The sequence below is a fragment of the Dendrobates tinctorius genome, unplaced genomic scaffold (genome assembly GCF_039654945.1).
Source record: "Dendrobates tinctorius isolate UK_male_01 unplaced genomic scaffold, ASM3965494v1 ptg000144l, whole genome shotgun sequence".
Classification (NCBI taxonomy): domain Eukaryota; kingdom Metazoa; phylum Chordata; class Amphibia; order Anura; family Dendrobatidae; genus Dendrobates; species Dendrobates tinctorius.
The window spans coordinates 2,122,035-2,142,433 of NW_027361811.1; the positions used below are offsets into that span (position 1 = coordinate 2,122,035).

The 20,399-nt window shown below is 44.0% G+C and overlaps 1 protein-coding gene across 3 annotated transcripts in view; it reads left to right on the forward strand.

The window, feature by feature from the left end:
• Positions 1 to 1,374: 1,374 nt before the first annotated feature.
• PTCH1 (patched 1) overlaps positions 1,375 to 20,399 on the forward strand; it is a 213,867-nt gene continuing 194,842 nt past the window's right edge. For 2 of the 3 annotated variants that reach the window (XM_073545958.1, XM_073545960.1), the window contains exons 1-2: positions 16,438 to 17,259; positions 19,104 to 19,296. In XM_073545958.1, coding sequence (XP_073402059.1) covers positions 17,074 to 17,259; positions 19,104 to 19,296 — 379 coding nt within the window. In that variant the 5' untranslated portion in view covers positions 16,438 to 17,073. Of the gene's footprint in view, positions 1,524 to 16,437; positions 17,260 to 19,103; positions 19,297 to 20,399 lie in introns of those variants that run through there. The other variant, XM_073545959.1, reaches the window with a different exon arrangement.

The following is a 20,399-nucleotide window of genomic DNA, read 5'->3' on the forward strand; positions in this document are numbered from 1 at the left end:
CGCAAGATATTAGGGAGGTTCTTCTGACATTAGATTTCTGAACTAGCTATAACGTAGTGACATGATCGATTTTTGGGAGCTACTCTTCACAGGTTTTCAGGTGTACACGAAAGGCAAATCTTTAAAGGGGTTTTAGGCTATGTTCACACGTATGAGCTTTTGGTGTGTTTTTAATGCATTTTTTATGCTAATTTTAGCTGGGTTTTACAGTACCAGCTATGTCTATGAGATTTCAGAAATCTCATACACACAGCTTGTTTTTTTTCTTTTTTTTGTCCTCAGTATTTTGTGCAAAACCAGAGGATTTGCAGAATGGAGAATGTGACATCTATCAGCGTTTATTCAGCATTTTTCATCCATTGAAAGCTATGGGTGGTCAAAAAAAAACACTTAAAAAACGCAGGTATCAGGTTTTTGCTGCCAAACTCTGATCAAGTAGAATCAGATTTTTTTTTTTAGTTTTTTTATTTATTTTACTCATTTATATAGCGCCATTAATTCCACAGCGCTTTACAGACGATAGGGAATCTAGATTGTGAGCCCCATCGGGGACAGTGATGATAATGTCTGTAAAGCGCTGTGGAATTAATGGCGCTATATAAATGAGTAAAATAAATAAAGAAATTATTGGCACTGTCCCCGATGGGGCTCACAATCTAAGTTCCCTATCAGTATGCCTTTGGAATGTGGGAGGAAACCAGAGGTTTTTTTGGCACAAACTTTTCTCAGCATGCACGAGAGACGAATGTAGCATGATAAAAACGCAGCAAACAAGATTCTTACTGCCAGGAAAGTAGGTGGCAAAAAACGCACCAAAAATGCAACGTGTGACCATAGCTTTTGATAAATGATCAGTGTGTGGTTAGATCACTGGGACTCCCATCAATCACTCCTCTATTAACATCAGTGTCATACACTTTTAATGGACTGTCAGTAGCTCACACTATACAAATGATCATGCCTGCTAGGGAATATAGCGAAAGAAAGCAAAAACAAATAACCTAAATGTAAAACAATTTGTAGAGAAGTGTTGAAAGAATCTAGGGAATGATGCAGCTAAAATGCCCCAGGTTCATAGTGTGACCATGTTCCTATCAGTCTCCTTTTGCAGTGGCAAGCAGATGAAAGGAGGGGGGTGCAGTATGTGTGCCTGGTGGTGCACAGAACATGTTTACAGGGCTTTGCCTTCTCTTGTAGATGTTTATTGTATTAAAAGGGTCACCGTGTCTCTTCTCCTTCTTTCTTGTTTCTGGGAGTCACGTGACGCTGACAGGTCCTGCCTATTGAGAGGCAGACCACCCACATGGAAGACGATGGAGCTGCCTAATAGAAACAGTCATGTAATTGTGAGAGCTTCCAGCACTCTGCAGAATGCCTGCACACCAGAAGGATTATTACACTCTCAGTTCCTGATGGCAGGGAACTGATGTGATCTCAAAGCCCCCCCCAACCCCCAAGGATACAGGGAGAAATATCATCTTCCATTTCACTGGGGCTTAGCACATGAGAGAAGGGACTTGATGGTGAGTACAATGTTATGCTGAATTGCATGGGGGATAATCACATAAATGACTCTCTGGAGTGGGCTGTTGGCAAGTGGTGATCTTGCTACTGCTGAGGAGCAAAGGGTTGGCAGGCTGTGTGTTTGTGGATACAGGATCTGGGGATGGGGATTATGTGGTGTCATAGGGGGAATTGTGGAAAGATCATGGTGTAATATCAGCTCCAAACATATACCCTGTAGCATGTAAGCCCGCAAGAGCAGGGTCCTCTCTCCCCTCTATATCAGTCTGTGATTGTTTACTGTAAGTGATATCTGTAATTTGTATGTAACCCCTTCTCCTGTACAACACCATGGAAGCAATGGTGCGATATAAATAATAATAATATACTCTGATTCCAAAGTGAGGTGTGGGTCCTTTTCCAGGGAATGTTCACAATCATTTTACTGCTGTAGATTAGCACTGCTTGCACTATGTAGACTTCCTAACCATGGATCTTGCTAGTTTGGAGTTTCCATTTAGACTTTTGTGTGTTCAGTGTGTGACAAGAGGGGATTTTTAAGTGACATTGTTTTTTCATAAAAGGTGTAGCTCATTGTGGTGGAGATGCGTATTATCTGGTAATATATTTGGACAGCAAAAGTATCGTAGGACACACAGGCTTGAAATCAAATCCACTTCCAAAACTCCAGGAAAGAAAATTGACAGGCAGATCAGTGGGAGCTGGCAAGGTCCTGCTCCCAGTTTTGTCATCTTTATTTCTCCCACACACACATTATACCACTATCAGTGTTGAAAGTCCTATGGAATTATGTATACGTGATGTGTAAACCAGATTAGCTGGATGAAAGAGGCATACAATGAAGAGGAATTGTTTTACTTGCCATTCACCTCTCACGCTTATATCTCTAATACATGTGTTCCTCTGGCAGAGAATCCAAGGGATGGTGGCTTCCAGGATTGCACTGTGATCTGTCTTATGAAAAGTCATCTTCTGCCCTGGGCTGTCTTGGTTTACGTGGACAGTCTAGCCACTGTGTGCTCACAAGCTGGATATTACCTATATTTTTACAAGCACTGTCATCAGTGATGGCCACTGTCAACGCTCTATGAAGAGCTGTCAGTCTAATGCTCCTACTATGGCTTGTGTAATTGCATTGGATAGTCTGTTTCTATCAACAAGAGCCTATAGGCATTTTGGAAGCATATGTATTGTCTGGAAGTTATTCAACATATCTTATAACTTGCACAACTCCGAGAGGTTACAGACTGGAGCTGTAGAACTACATTGGTAATAAATGTATATGCTATGGATTATAGTGTGAACCCAGGTTTCTTTACATCTCTATGCAGTGCTCTGCTATGTAATTTATCATTGTCCATAACCTCTAATTGTTGCACCATGCTTTCCACTGGTTCACTAATAGCTGGTGTCGCCTACTAATATACAACAGATATTACTTCACTGCAGGTGAGTTCAGTGACTGCACTGTCTCCCTGGATCCCTCTTCTAGTAGTGCCAGGAAATCCCATATTCCCATCTGTCACAAATTGTTAGATTGGTTCCCAGATGTTTGACCACATATTGGACTACTAGTGTTTTTTGGACTATTGGTGGTTGAGCTTGTAAGGAAGCAGGTGCAGAGTATAGGCAAACCCAGTGGAACTAGTAGTAGTACTGTACTATTACTGATACTTTGGGATTAATGGTCAATATACGGTAGATTATGTGATCGCTTTATACAGAAGGCTCAGTGTTGTAGCGGTTATCATGGTGACCCTTGTTCACACTCCTTAGGAATGCTGCACATGAGCTGATAAATTGTAACCTCTAGTGTAGATATGAGAAGTGAAGACTGCTCACCTGCATCAAGTTATCCTTTCTCTTTTTCCTACATCCCACCCCAGGAATGAAGAAGACACCTTTGTCATGTCTTTCCTTGCTACACATCTGTGCTAAGATTTAGCGGAAGTTAACAAAACCTGCAAAACCTGGTGTACATGTCCAGGGCAGGCATATGAAAAGCCAGCAAAGCTTACACATGTAAATAGGGGCAGATTGATTAGGAATAGCATTATGGCCAGGGATGCAGCACTCAGTAAAACAAACTGGGGGCAGGAATACCTCTGACCACCCAAGTTGAGGCAGACTATTACAATGACACCTCTTCCTCTTTTTAGAGCATTACTCAAACAAGGCCAATTATATCCCAACAGTAATACATGAGTTGCATATGAAGGAGACTAGACCACAGGGAGAGAATCATTACGATAGCACTTGCCTACTCATAAAGCTCCGCAAGCTCCACAAAGAATTTGCTGGCAGCATTATTTTAGGTCATTTTGGGAAAGTTAACCACATAGAGGTGCAGGGTGCCTTCCACAAATCACCACTCCCAAAACCTAGTATCGTCAATGGAACAGGTTTCTTGCCAGTCTGCTTTCCTGTGTGTGAGTGATGACGAATGGCAGTGGTTAGAATGTATCTTGTGCCCAGACTGTGTTTCCAGCGTGCTGTCCTGCGTCCAGCATGGGTTGGCCAAGCCCATGAGTGCAATGACTGTACAACGCTAGCTCAGCTCATACATGGTGGCTGGCAGTCCATTAGATCCAGCCATTGCTTTTTTTCAGAATAATAGTATTCTAGGGCATTGGAAATATGCTTCTCATAGTTTTATGAAGCAGCCAAGAACCCAACCAATTGTAGCTTCTGTTCCAGCCATATGTGCTGAAATGTTTATGAAGCTCATCTTCACACGTTCACAATATATTTAAGGGGACAGTTTATTAGGCTAAGGCCGGGGTCACACTGGCGAGGAATACGGCCGTGTGAGAGGCACTAAAAGCACGCATTAGACACGGACCAATGATTCTCTATGGGGTCCCTCGCACCAGGCGTATATTTCTCGGGCGTATTCTACGGTCCGTGCCAATCGCAGCATGCTGCGATTGTCAGCGTACTACGGCCGTAGTACGCCAATGCAAGTCTATGGGCGCGCAAAAAATACGGATTACACACGGAACACACATGTGACTTGCGAGAAATACGCACCTGGTGTCTTTTAGCAAAGCCGGCAATTCAGTGCGCTATACAGTAAACTCACACTGACAGGTTTAATAAAGAAACGAAAGAATAGATATATACACATAGAATACATATATATATATATGCATTCTATGTGTCTATATCTATGCTTTGCTTTCTGTTAGAAACCCTGTCATAGGGCTCCATTATATGTCCATTTTGCAAGCCTGCGAGAAAATCTCACCATACGGATGCCATACGGATTACATACGGATGCTGACATGCGCAAAATACGCAACCACACCTTGATTACGGATGACATACGGAGCACTGTTTATGGACCATTCATCCGTATTACGCATGTAAAATACTGACCGTATTTTCCGTCGGTTAGTGTGACCCCGGCCTTCGAGTCCACTACAAATAGATGTGATTCATCACCATGGAACCATATAGGTTGGTTAATTAGTAATATATCTTACCTGGAGTGAGACACAAGACTCCAAATCCCTTGCATAGGACATATATATAAAACACAAGCTTCTGGATGCCTGCAGCCGCCACTAGGGGGAGCTTCTGTTATAGGCAGGTGAAAGCCTAAACCGCCTCTTTTAGGCTGTGTGCCCACGTTGCGTTTTTTTAAGCGTTTCTGCAGCGTTTGTGCCGGCTCAGACGCTGCAGAAACGCTTAAAAGATGCTTCAAATTAATTTGCATGCGTTTTTGGCTTTTTGTGCCAATGCATGCGTTTTTAACCGCTCAGGAATCGCTTAGTGGCTAAAAACGCAGCATGCTCATTAATTTCCGCATTGCTCAGCGTTTTTATCCTTCCCCAATGTTCCCAGAAAACGCGCGTCAAAAAACGCGTAAAAAACGCGCGGAGAAAAGACGCACGTTTTCTGGGAAGGGGATCAGTTTCCTGAGCGTTTAAAAATGCTAGCGTGGGCACATAGCCTAAAACTTTTGGCACCTAAAGAGGTTATATTCACCATATTTCACAATAGAATCAGCAAACACAAGACTTTATGAGGCTGCTGTGCTTACTTTGAAAATATACGTAAGATAAGCTGTTTGTATGGGATGTGCACGTTAAGTATTTGTAGCAGACGTACCCCTCTGTGAATGTTTACCTTGCAAATATTAAAATGAATATTTTGTGAGTAAAGCTCTAGCTGAATTCATAAAATGCTCATTTTAATTTTTTAGGATTATGCAGCCATTTTGACATGGATTTTCAGAGTAACAACAACAGTCCCATCAGGTCTGATAGATCCATGTTATAATGTATGAGTTTGTGTCAATCTGAATTTAAAATCATGGACAGATCTGCTTTAAGAGTGCATGTTCCTGAAACACTGCACTACTATTGAAATCAGGAAGCACTTGTTCTTAATCAGCTCTTTTCTGAACGAAATAGGAACTTGTGACCTATTATTTCTGTTGTTGTAAGAACAGTAATTTCCATCCTTTCTTCCAGATTAACCTCTGAAGAACCATTGTCTTCATGAGGAACCCCTAGAACTTTTCCATGCTTAAACTATTGGCCTCAGGTGCAGTTCAGCATCTAAAATAATGCCCTTTACTTGCCCTCCCAAGGTTTAGATTCCAAGGTTTTACAGAACCCTAGCTGGAAACGCGCTGTTTTGATGTTCAGCAGTTGTAACCTTGCTTACATCTGTGTTGGAGGATCCACGTGGAATCTCCCTTTTCATTCTTCTATCATATTTTCGAGCAAGAATATTGACGGCGACGAAGCCATGGCGGATGTCATTCTAGGTCATTGCGTTCCGTCAGGTGCTGTTGCCCTCCTTCGCACAATTGACCACACAAAATGGCATTAAATTAAGGCTTTCCTTATAAACAGAGACCGTGACGCCTATGTGAGCAGCGTATTATCTGGCAAAAGAGCTCCACAGTAAGGTGATGGAAAAAATGATAGCTGTGGCAAAAAATATGTTTAACCATTTTTGTGATTTTTCTGACAATTTTTGTCAGGTCTGAAAACTGCAGTGTGTAAATGTCACTTGTTTGGTGACAACTATTCTTCTTGAGCCTCTCTACACACATGTACACTCAGCTGAGCCGAGCTTCCATGTGCTTTCAATGAGATGAGGGGAATAGCATCTGTCATGTGTGTATGGACGCAGTGTACCTACTGTGAGAGCCAACATGCCGGATCCTTCTCTTCCTCTGACATTTGCTGTCGGGTGCAGTAGGGGCACCCCAGTCCATCCTAGAACATTCGTATGGCAGCTTTACAGTATACGTTGGCGAAAGCTCCCAATATATACTTATAGGCCTTAGGCCGCATTAACACATCCGTGTGTCACAGACCGTGATGGAGGTCTCCTGACCCTGAACTTCACAGCATCATGAATGCAGCATCCCTCCTTAGGCCGGGGTCACACTCGCACAAATCTCACGTCTCAATACCCGGCACTCAGGACCAGAGTGTGCGGCTGCATGTATTTCTATGCAGCTGAGCGCTCCGGCGCCGGGTATTGAGGCGCAAGTTTCTCGCATTGCACTCGCAAGTGTGACCCCGGCCTTAAGGTCTTGTTCACACGTGATATCTTTTGTGCATTTTTTTTCCCCGTGGGAAAAAAACAAGCGTTTTCCATTAATAGCAAAGCGAATGAGGTTTCTGAAATCTCGCGCATATGCTGCTTATTGTCTACTTGCAGGTTTGAACCTTCAGAGCGGTTTATCAAATATGCAGCGCGCAAATTCGTTCAGCGTTTTTTTCAGTGTTTATCACCCATTCAAGTAAATGGGGGGAAAAAAACAGGCAAAAACGCATAAATACGCGCACAAAAAACACGCCTGTTATACCAGCGTTTATCCTGCCAATGCTGATTTTTGGGGCTGAAAAATCTGCTGCGAATACAAAACGTGTGCACGTAGCCTAAAGGGTTACTCCCAATATAGTAAGTTATCCCCTGTCCATTAGGCAAGGTACTGATCAATGGGGGTCCGACTGCAGTAACCCCCAGTGATTCCGAGAATGGGGCTCTGGATACGGGAGATTCCCATGTACAACCACTATTGTCGATGGGACTGCCGGAAATAGCGCTGGATCGGAGGTAAAGCATGTGCATCTTTGCGACACTCAAAACGGACCCCATCCCAGCGATCGTCGGGGCCCCAGCCATGGGATGCCTAGCAATCAGTCCTTTTCCATCTTAGGAATAATGTATACTTTACATTTACTGTTTATTTTCAAGTATACAGTTGTCCAGCTATGATTTTAAATGTGACATATACGTGAAAAGGGTTATTTTATTTTTTTTTACTTAAATACATCTATTTTTTTTTGCCTAAAAATATAATTTTTGCAATTGGGTTTCCTTACTAGTTCTGCCCTTTTCGGCTCTTACAGGTACTTTGTTCCATTGCACATCCAACTTCAAATAAGTTCCAAACGCATCATTCACTCTGAATGGGCTCACTGACAAATTCTCAGTCAGCTCACTCTACAGATAGCAAGTGTCAGGGAATCGGAGGCTTTACTTCATGCACTTCATAATTAAAATGTCCACAAAAGTGGACAGTTCCTTCAAAGAAAAGTGTCAGCTTTTCGCGCGAGGAGACTGCGGGGTTGTATAATAAAGTGATGTGTGAGGGGGCTGAATACATAAGGGGGCTTCTCTGGTCAGTGGTGGTCTGCGCCTGTGCACATGGTGTTGTATACACGGTACAGGAGGGCTCCTGTCACGGTATTGGGCAGCGTCAAGGGGGACGGTGTCCTCTCAGGAATGTACTATGGCTTGTGAGGTATTTCTTTACTCAGCAGCACATGTGTCCTGCAGAACCGCTGCAGTATGGCGTGTGCGTATACACGGCGCTGTGCCCCGTGACGTGAGCTGCACTGTGCACATGCCTGCACTACGCGAGGAGCGCGCCTTCTCAGGGGGCCCGTCCGTCACGTGACGCAGGCGGAATTCCCGCCCCGGTCGGGCGGCTTTTCTCTCTCCCACAGGCCTGTCCCCTCAGCTCCCTCCTCCCCGCCAACAACGCTTAGGTTTTTTTTTTTTTCTTCAATGGACACACACAGTGCTGCTGTTAACTCCCTCACTGCTGGAATATCTTCTAGTCCAAGTCCATGCAGAGGACTTTGTGAGGAAAAAAGTTGCAGATCCCTTTCAGGAATCGTGTCAGACAGCTAGGAAAAGGTTACATTTGTCTTAAAGCGACTTATATTTAGCAATGTTTGGTGTTTTCAGCTCAACATTCAGGATTATATTGGTGTATTAGGGTTTTCCAGGTCTTCTTAGCAGGGAGCATCAATGTTTGAGTATTTGTAATATTTTGACATAAACTGAAGGCGCCTGAATGTTACCTGGATCTCTCTAGGGCATAAGTGAGTTGTAGTAAGGCCACGTTCACACCATCAGTATTTGGTCAGTATTTTACCTCAATAAATTATAAGCCGAAACCAGGGATGGAACAACCAGAGGAAAGGTATAATAGACACACGTCACCACTTCTGTAGTTATCACCCGCTCCTGGTTTTGATTTACAGATACTGAGGTAAAATACTGACCAAATACTGAACATGTGAACGTGGCCTAAAGGTACTGTCACACTTAGCGATGCACCAGCGATCCCGACCAGCGATATGACGCGGTCAGATCGCTGGTACATGGCTAAGTGGTCGCTAATGAGCTGCCACACAGGCAGATCTCACCAGCGACATCGCAGGGGTCGGGGGTCGCTACTTACCTGTCACACTAGGCGATCCTGCGTCCTCCCGCCCGGCTCCACGCTCCTTGCTCGTCTCTCTACAGGAAGCTGACGACGAGAAACAGTCCTGGATGTTCTCGTGCGATCAGCAATAAGCAGCGGGGGAGCGGGTTGTAGGTAAGTATCACACACAGCGATGTCGCTAGCAATATCGCTATAACGTCACAAGTTATAGCGATATTACTAGCTATATCGCTTAGTGTGACAGGCCCTTTAGGCAAGGTTGGAAATCCATATCAAAATCTGCATGTTAGACTACATTCACACATTGAGAATTTGGTCAGTATTTTACCTCAGTATTTTTAAGCCAAAACCAGGAGTGGGTGATAAATACAGAAGTGGTGACGTGTTTCTATTATATTTTTCCGCTGACTGTCCACTCCTGGTTTGGGCTTACAATTATTAATGAGGTAAAATACTGACCAAAATACATATGGCCTTACTTTCATGTGGATTTTGATTCAGATTTACCTCAGAATTCAATCCTGCTACACGGAAAGGTGAAAAATCCACCACAGAACTTGACATGCTGCCAATCTCAAAATCCTCAACACATATCAATTTCTGCAACCCATGATGAGCTTTTGCAAATGGCAGCATTTCTGTCCTCTGTGAACTTCAATCCCTTTGGAGTTATTTCCATTCTCATCTCTGCCTTTCATGGCTGGAACGGAAATAGCTCATCCAGTTGCCAACCTGTGGAGATGGGAGTGGGACTATGGAAACATACAGAGTGGCTTGTCACTGTGCTGTTTCCTTCACTCCCATTCATTTCTATGGATGTTATGGGGAAAAAAGTGTACCTCTTGGCTGTGTCTGTAGCTCCTTGCCCTGTTGCTGGCGCCCAGATGGAGTTAGGCTAGGTAGTGCACATTCTGTCCGTACGTCTATCCCACAGTATACATCACAAGCTTTTCCCGACGTATACTGTAACGTTGCCACAGGCGTCTATTCACCAGGCGAAGGCTGAAAGTGTGTTCTTTCAGCCTGTCTGGCCAGTATGCGGCTGGATACCGTTTAACTGTATAGGAAAGAGCATCAGAGTGTGTTTTTCTATACAGAGGACTACTGCAAAGAAACATGCTATGTGATATATATTTGTATCCATCTTGACAGTGCGCACTGTCGAACACATTTTCTGTAGTGTATACCGCCGACAGTGAGCAAAGACATAGTGTGGACCGAGCCTAAAGCCCCCGTTACACACTGCGATATCGCTAGCAATATCGCTGTAAAGTCACCGATTTTGTGACGTTGCAGCGATATTGCTAGCGATATCGCTGCATGTGATACTTACCTCCGACCGGCTCCCCCGCTGGCTATCGCTGATCGCGCGAGAAGCTCCTGGACCATTCCTCGTCGGTCACTTCCTGCGGCGCTTCCTGTGGCGCCGACGAGCGACGCGTGGAGCCAGGCGGGAGGACGTCAGGATCGCCGCATCTGACAGGTAAGTAGCGATCCCCGTCCCCAGCGATGTCGCTGGTGAGATCTGCCTGTGTGGCAGCTCACTAGCGACCACCTAGCGATGCACCAGCGATCCTGACCGCGTCATATCGCTGGTCGGGATCTCTGGTGCATCGCTAGGTGTAACGGTACCCTTATTCATAACTCGGCCATGAAAAATTGATATGGGAATAACTCATAGTTTATTATTTAAGGATTCCACTCCAATATCCATATCAAAAATCACTTTTAGGTCTCGTGGACACAACCGTTTAAAACGGACGAGTGCTGTCCTTCGTTTTGATGGATAGCACTGGTAAAATGTTGTTCTATGAGACACATGTGCACATATCCAATTTTGATCTGTGTGTCTGATCAAAATCGTCCGTTCAAATCTATGGGCCCGTGGAAAACATTGGACTGCATTCAAATGGCATCTGAGTACGGTTTGATTTTCATGGACTGACTAGATGGAGGAGGTGGATAGTCTTTTCTTTTTTTCTCTCCACATCTGAGAAAATCGGATCCCACTCTGATCAAACTCTGATCATAGGCTGATTGGCATAATTGGACCGTTTTTCTTGGATGGAGATCAAACGGTCGTGTAAACTTATCCTAAGGGTAACTTCACAGGTTTTTTTACATGCATTTTAAAGCGGATCTGATATTAAGTGCACCTGTCACCTGTTTTGGCCACTAAAAGGCTGGTTTCCACATTAGCGTTTGGAGGCGCAGCAGACGCTCGCCGTGAATCTCCGCCCCCTGCCGCGCCTCCTCCGGTCAGCTCCGCCTGTGGGCGCATGCCGCTACATGCGGCCTGCGTACCCTATCTTTAGCATTGGGTACGCAGGCCGCGCGCAGGTATGCTTTTGCCACCGCATGCGTCCTTTTGACAGTGCGGCGACCTATGCCAAACGCAACGTGTTGCATTTTGGTGCGATCACCGCACCTTCAAAAGGACGCATGCGGCGGCAAAAGCATACCTGCGCACGGCCTGCGTACCCAATGCTAAAGATAGGGTACGCAGTTCGCATGCAGCGGCATGCGCCCATAGGCGGAGCTGACCGGAGGAGGCGCTGCAGGGGGCGGAGTTTCACGGCAAGCGTCCGCTGCGCCTCCAAACGCTAATGTGAAACTAGCCTAAGATGTGGCCGCTGCCTTTCAGGGCATATCTACAGCATTCTATAAAGTTGTAGATAAGCCCCCTGTCCGACCTGTAAGATAATAAAAATAAGTTTTATTATACTCAGTAGGGGGGGGTATTCCGATGCGGTCCGCTCCAATGGGTGTCGCATGTTCGGGTCCGGCGCCTCCCAACTTCTTGTGACGCTGTCCTCCTTTTTCATCGCTCCCCAACATCGCACTCTTATCTGGCCTGTTGAGGGCAGAGTAAAGTACTGCAGTGCACAGGCACTGGGCCTCTCTGACTTTTCCCAGCGCCTGCGCACTGCAGTACTTTGCTCTGTCCTCAACAGGCCAGATAAGTATGCCTGCACAGGAGTGCGATGCCGGGGAGCCATACAGAAGCAGTAGGGCAGCATCGCAAGGAGATGGGAGGCGCCGGACCTGCGACACTCATCGGACGAGACCTCCCCCTCCTGGGTGAGTATAATAAAACGTATTTTTCTTCACTTGCAGGTCGGATCGGGGGCTTATCTACAGCATTATAGAATGCTGTAGATAAGCCTTGAAAGGCGGTGGCCGCATCTTATAGCGGCCAAAACAGGTGACAGGTTCCCTTTAAAATACACACATGAAAGAGTATTCATAGGCCCCAATTCAACAAGACTGGAGTTTTGCATGCCAAATGATTGAAGTGCTCTGCTGTTGCAATTTATGTGACTTTTGTAGCATGAATTTTGTTGAATTTGTTGGATAAGCTCACCAGCAGCCCCTCCGCATAAACTCCACTCCCTTTTCCAATCCTTTTCAGAGCTGGCCAGTAAGGATGAGCGAACGTGCTCGGATAAAGTGTTATCCAAGCATGCTCATGTGCTAACCAAGTATCTTCGATGTGCTTGAATAATATGTTCGAGTCCCCATACCTGCATGTCTCACGGCTGTTCGACAGCCACGTGGGGATTTCTTGTTTGTTAGCCAATCCCTGCATGTGTTGCGGCTGTTGAACAGCCATGAGACATGCAGCCGTGGGGACTCAAACATATTTTTTGAGCCCACCAAAGACACTCTGTTAGCACATGAGCATGCTCGGATAGCACCTTATCTGAGCACAATTCGCTCATCACTACTGGCCAGGTAAAAATGCTAAAGATGGAAATTATTTTGTTGCTCACATATTTTGAGATATTTCAAGCTGTTTTATACCAAAAAACATTCACAATAACTGCTTGTTCAATCAGGGCAAAAGAGTATTTGAAGCTTTTTTTGTTTATGTGCATTTTGAAGCAGATCCGCTTCAAAATCCACTTCAAAAAAACTTTTGTGTGAACATACCCTAAACACTCTTTGCATAAACTTCCTATGGAATTTCAGTTTCAGTCTTGTAAGGCTTTACAAAAGACAAACATTCACTTTATGGGTCCAAGAACACAGAATCGTCATGAGTACAGACACGATATTTTGGCGCATACATCCCATCTGGTCCTGATCATAAACCTGTGGACACCAGGAGTGCATTTTACTCAAGAAACAATATTTTTAGAGGAGAATATCTCTGGCATGGCATTTGTTGAAGCATGCCAACATGTTTTTTTTCTTCCAGAATCATACAAAAAGAAAGCCACATTGTGTGCCTCTGGCCTCATACTCACTGGCGATAAAATCGGATGATTGCAATCCAATTTTAATCGGATTGCACTCTGACCCATGTTAGTGAATGGGTGACATCTCACTTGCGATTTTTTTCTCAGCCAAAATCGATCTGAGAAAAAAATCGCAGCATGCTGCGATTTGCAGCGATTTTTGCCAATAGAAGTCAATGGGTGCGATTAAAAAACCAGACCAAAAACGAACCATCCGTTTTCCATCCATTTTTAACGGATACATCACCATTCTGTGGTATAGGACACTGTAAATGGTCCTGTAAATGACTGTAGAAAAAGATTGGCTGGGAAAAAAAACAGATGAAAAACGGATGGAAAAATAAAATATCGCATATAAATCGCATGACACTGGCATAACACTCCACCCTTTTTTTCCAGTCCAGAAATTGGACCGTTTTTTTAATCGCCAATGGGTATGAGGCCTCTGTGTGAAATTGGAGGCAATGTATGACTCCATAGCAGGCTATGAGAGCCATATTCTGGATACAGATAGCATAGATTTCTAAAAGAGTTATGTGCATTGGCTATAAAGATTGCATAAGACAAAGCTTTACTTTACTAGACTTTTAAAGAGGAGGCTAAGGCATTGTTCACCTCAGTTCAAAATGTCAGCATGTAATATATTTAGTATAGTTTATTCCCATTTACTCAGATTTCATGTGACATCATTTTGCTGCAAAGTGTCACTAAAGACAGGTAATAACTCTTTTCTGAGGCAGCCAGCTGTGTCTACAAGAGGCCCAAGTGAACTTCTGCGGGTAACTTCTGATGCATAGTTAAAACCTTATGTAGGTTAACAGAAAATTATAGATGATAGAGGCTTTTTTTCTCTAAGCTATTTACTTTATGATGTAAAGTATCAGAATTCTATCAAGGCATTCTAATAAGAAAATATACCTGAATTATTTGGAATAGGAACAGTTAAAACATAATTTCCACATGCACAATGAATCAGTACCAAAATACATAATATATTACAAGGGGATATGGTTGCTGTAGCATACATCCTTGCCACAAATCTCTATCATGTGTTCCATTGGAATTCTAGAGCATAGCGTGTGGTGGGTCGTTAACCCATAGCATGCTGTGGGACGAAAGTCACAGCTATGAATTATTTGGGGGTAATAAGGGGTTACATTTACTGCATATTTGCTTTAAGAAAAAGCTATCAACTGGTACGATGATAGCGATCACTGTAGGCTAGTTTGGAAGGGGTGCCTTTTTATTTTCCTGCAAATGGAATGTTAGAAGAAAGAAAAAATCTGGCACTTCCCAGTACTTCTCCCACAAGCACTGTGTCATTATTTGTGCAAGCCTGGGAATTCAAGCTGGACCTCCCAGTATTTGTTTCAGCTTGGGGCCAAGGCGCCTCTAAAGGATCTCTGTAGAGTTCCCACTAGATGGGCACAGAACGTGTAAAGTAACTTTGACACAAAAGTGTTTATTTGGCCAGGCCTGGTTTTTTTTTACAACTATGACCTATAAGGCTGCTCTGAGTTGAGAAGAGAATGCTGAGGAAAATGCAGATACTGTAGACAAAAGAGGCAAAGGAGAGAAAAGTATCTACGGATTTAAGAAGATGGGAAATAAAGTGCAGAGACAGTGAAGTGACAGATATGTGCAGGGATAGAAACAGGAAAACAAAAGGCTTATATACTAGTCAGGAAAAGAAGGCACCACAGTAACTAGAAAACATGAAAAGCAATGTGAAGAGACAGGAGAACAGAGGCTACTGAGGAAACAAGAAGAGGGATGTAGAGAAAAGAGAAGCGACTGGATGGAGACCGGGAAAGCAAAGAAAAGAGGACAGGGAAGAGTGAAAGTAGAGACTCGTACAACTATACAGAAAGCTAAAGCGGAGAAGAGGCTGAAAACAAAGGGAAAATCATACACTTGTGGGGGGGCAATAGAAAGGAAAGGCAGAGAAAATGAGGAAATCAGAGAAGAAAGCAGAGACTACTTCAGAGACTAAAGGACAGAGAAAGAGAAAGTGAGGAGTCTAGAGACAGCTAAAAATGAAGCAAACAGAGAGGAGGTAAAGCACTGATGACTATAAAGACTGGCTAAAAGGAAAAGAGAAAAGTGAAGAGACAGAGGAAAATCAGAGACTACAGAAAGGGAAAGTAGAGCAGAGAATGATGATGGGGCTGGAGTCTGGGAAATCAGATTACTGGAGAGACTGCAGAAAACGGAATGCTGAGCAGAAAAAGATGAAGAGACTAAGGGAAACGACAGAGGAAGAACAAATGGTTAAGGGTAAGCACAGGAATGAAAAAAATAGGTAATGAAGAAAAGGAAAACTATAAGGGGAAAATTAGCTAGAAGAAAGACTACAGAAGAAAAATGTAGGGACTGATGTAGAAAGGGAAAGCAGAGTAGTCCAGGAGATCAGGAAAAAAGCAAGCAGGCAGAAGAAATAGAGACTGGAGAAGAAGAGAATGCAGAACATAGAAAAAATCTTGAAGATCGAAAACAGAACACTGAAGAAGGAAAGCTGAGAATAGTGCAAAGCCTGGGAAAGAGAAAGCAGAAAAAAAGTAACTGGAGAAAAAGGAAAGCAGGATATTACAGAGTGAAGACGGAAAGCAGAGGAAAGTGCACAGGCTGGAAAAGAGGGGAACGCTTGTTAATGTCGGCGTGCATGCGAGGAAGGTTTGGTTCTCTTTAAGACTCCCCCTGAAGCTGGGAGATACACACACTCACACACATACACACACAAGCCCTGGCTGCCTGGGTGGTCCCTCTACTCTGGTGAGCTGTTGCTAAGCAGCTAATAATAGTCATGTTTGTTGAGTATTTTTTTGCTGCACTTCAGCCAATGGTATGAGCGAATTCCCAGCCATCTGACAGCCCCGGGGCGGCTCTCTCTACATTCTCCCCTCCTTTTCTCTTTCTACAAATGGAGAGAGCAAGTTTTTCTCTCCCTCCCCCCTTCTTCTACATCTCATCTATTGAAGCAAGGAAAGAGCAAGGGAGAAAGAGCGGAGCGCACAGGCAGCCGAGCAAGTCTCCCAGGGCCCCAGTTACGGATCGGGTTGCTGTTCTGCTGCACCGGGAGCACTGTGGAAAGGCATGATCAGTGGCTGCTACACCGGGAGGACTCATCAGTGAGCGGAGAAGCAGGCTCGTGTCCCCGGCTAGTCTCCATCGTGCACAGAGCCCATTTACAAGTGGGACCCAGACTGCGCGCTGGGAGAGCTGGACTTTCTGGCAGGCGGTGCACATAGCGCAATGTGGGATTAGCTCCTTCCATGTTCCTCTGTGCTGGGATCTATGCGGAGTAGTGGGCTGTGAACGAGTGCAGGAGCTCCTCTACTCCCTCTCTCCACCTTCCACACATAAACAAACACTCTCTGAATGTGGGAAGCGGCTCAGACCTCCGGATCGCGAAATGTGGGGATGGAAGGCGCAAAGTGTGACTCGCCGCCCTCCACCATCTCGCCTGGAGAAGCATGAAGACTCGAGCTGTGCCAGCCAAGGAACAACAAGCCTTTCCTCCCCCATCACGACCCAGCTAAACCTTAGGGGCAGAGCGGAGTGCAAAAGTCGGAAAAGCTACGGCCACAATCCGGCCACAACATGGCCCTGGCTGCCTATGCTACTGAGCCACAGGGCAGTGGGGAGCCAGCTGCCCGGCCGAGGGTAGCCAGGAGGAGGGGGCGCAACAGAGACCCACATCACAGGACTACAGGGCCGCCTGACCTGGACTATCTTCAGCGTCCGAGCTACTGTGATGCGACGTTCGCCCTCCAGCAGATCTCAGAGGTGACGTGTGCTTTGGTTCCTAGGGGGTTAATGAGATTGAGTAAATAGTAGCGTTACAGGAGGTCAGGAGGGTGCACTGGGGTACTAGTTGTAGGGATCATGCAATTGATGTGATCTAGAAACGAGCTATAGGGATCGTGCAGTGGGTACTAGGGCTGTAGGGATCGCGCAGTGGGTAGTAGAGCCGTAGGGATCGTGCAATTGATGTGCTCTAGATACAAGAGCTGTAGGGATCGTACAGTGGATGTGCTGTAGATACAAGACCTGTAAGGATCGGGCACTAAGTACTAGAGTTGTAGGATTTTGCACTGGGTACTAGCTGACTACAATGTAGCAGTGCTCCAGCACCATTCATAAATCCTGCCCTGGAGAGTAGGACTGACCAGTGTGTGGTGTGTGCCTGTATTAGTAACATATTGCTCTCTGGTTTCTGCATCTCAACCTGTAGTAATGTTATATATAGAAGGTGAGAAGGGATCTCCTCTCTGCTCACAAGTTGTATATACCCGCCTGCAGGCATTCTGTTTATTTTCCCAGTGTGTCTGCCACAGGGAACAGTCTCCCTTTTTTACTCCTAACAAGGATAGACCATGTGGCTGCCCTCTTCCGTTCACTAATGTTGTTGTGAGCTCCTTAGGGCCGATCTGCTTCTTCATTCACAAGGTCTCTGTGGACATTACTACTAGTCCATGTGTCTGTACATTGTAACCACGTGTATAGTCAATAGATAGTGCTGCTGCTAATGTGGAAACATGCTTTCCAGGACTTCCACTGTCTTCCTGTAGATGCTGTTCTAGTTCGTAATCACAGTTCTCTGCAGAATTTGTCCCCAGATTTCGGGTCCATACCTCATTAGAAACCTGGTGTTATTACTTTGTGCTTGCTTAACAGTGTACTTTCTTTGAAAATCTATGAAAGAACAGCTGTGTAAAAGTGGAAGTTTTCTTGGCTCTTACTAAGATGTGAATTTTCATAAAATGATTATCTTAATGCCAAGATTATACTTCCAATCTGACATGAATTGTATGGGTAACCCAGACACCTGAGGTTTAAGGGCTCTATATAATGATGAATGCAGGTTGTATTGTGAAATCTCATGGCAAATCCTCTTTAAATGAAATCCAGTAGAAATAAAAGCTTTTCTAACCAAATAGATAGATTGATAGTACCACAAACAGCCAATGATGTTGGGTAGCTGGTTTGATTGTGGGCTCCTTAGGTTTAAAAATCTGTTTACAGAAACCAGTTGCACCCCTGAAACTGAATGGACATTGCTACCACCGCAATAGATCTATGTACATATATCAGGGTATACTATATTGCTGCCACTTTGTGTGAAAAAAGTAGAATTGACCAACATATTGGTTTACTAAACGTGCTATTTGGCAACATCCAGTGTGACATAGTGTCAGTCACCAGCTGGGTGGCCATACCTGTCAGCCATGATGGTGATGCCAGTGTAGTGAGAATACAACAATCACTGTTTCCACCACTGAAGACCTTCCTTTTCAGTAGCAAAAGATGACCTGCTGAGAACGTCATCAGTTGAAGTGACTCTGTCAACGTGCTATGAAAGTGACAAATAACCAATCAGAAATACCTTTACCAAGGCTATACCATCATAGTCACTTCTGATTACAGTTAATAAGTATCCTATGTAGTGGACATTCAAAACACATGCATCATGGCAATGGCTATTATTGGACGACATAATTCTGCAGTGCAGGTCCTATATCCTTGAATTGACTAAGAAAAACATGTATTTATTTCATGTCAAACGTCACTTTGGAAGCTTTGTCTGACATTAAACTACATTTATTGTTTGTTTTTTTTATCTTCCTTAGGGGAAAGCCACGGGCAGGAAAGCGCCTCTATGGCTTAGAGCAATGTTTCAAAGACTGTTATTTAAACTTGGTTGCTACATACAAAAAAACTGCGGAAAATTTTTGGTTGTGGGCCTCTTGATATTTGGTGCTTTTGCGGTAGGATTACGAGCAGCAAATCTAGAGACTAATGTGGAGGAGCTTTGGGTTGAAGGTAAGAAAACCTTTCTTACATGTTACTTGTTACCATTTTGTCATATTGTATTGTGGCAGTACATATGGTGCGCCATGTGTTATGGCTTCGTTGAATGTTTTTTTGTTTTTTTTTAAGTATGTCGCAGCTAATGGTTTTTGGTCTTGCACATTTTTCAGCTTTCCTGAACCTCCTAGTTAGTATTTGTTTTAACATGTGTTGCCATCCATATCAAAGTGGGTATTTAATATTAAATTAACTAGTTGTTTTGCTGGGAAGGCCTCTAGCAAGAAATCATTCACAATGCAACCTGTAGAGTCTTGTGTGTGGTCCTATGTTGGAAAGCTTTCAAGTTTTGCTTCAAGAGGGTGGAGTTGTGCAACATATGTCTCAAGGTAAAATAGGAGTGTAATCCTTCAAATACATGGTGTCCCCATAGCAAAGGGAGATTCACATATTTGATGTTGCTTGTTTCAATGACTATTGTTCTTGTTTTTGCATTGATGAATACAGATTTAGCATTGGTACCAGCACACAGCTTTATATGTTGTTTGTATGTTCAAACAGTATTTTGTGTTTTATATTGCGTTACTTTTAAGAAAACAATATAAAATAAGAAGGATATTTACTTTGAAGACAAAGCGGTCTGCATTTTCTATTGTTTTGACTATCAATGCCGCTGTTGACTTCTTATGTTCCGGATGGCATGCTATGATGACATAAAAAAAGCTCTCAAAAGTGAAGTTGTAAAAAATTGTTTCACTTAATATGGCGACCGGGAGTTTATTATCTCGATTTATAATTGTTCGTCTTTTTCTGGCATGAAATCACAATAGCATTGCTTCATAGGCTCTTACATTAGTTGGCATCATCTACCACTTCGGAAACCTATGTGTCTGAACTGTATTAATGCCACCCCTATTTAATCAGTGTTCCATGGCCATGCAAAGTGCTGTTTGGGATCTCTACTCTTAAGTTGCGCCCAAGTAATTTGTGGATGTCACTTGCAATGATTTAACATAGTAACAAAGTAGTTATTAAGGTAGTTATTAAGTCCATCTGCAGTTGTGGCCAAAAGTATTGACACCCCTGCAATTCTGTCAGATAATACTCAGTTTCTTCCT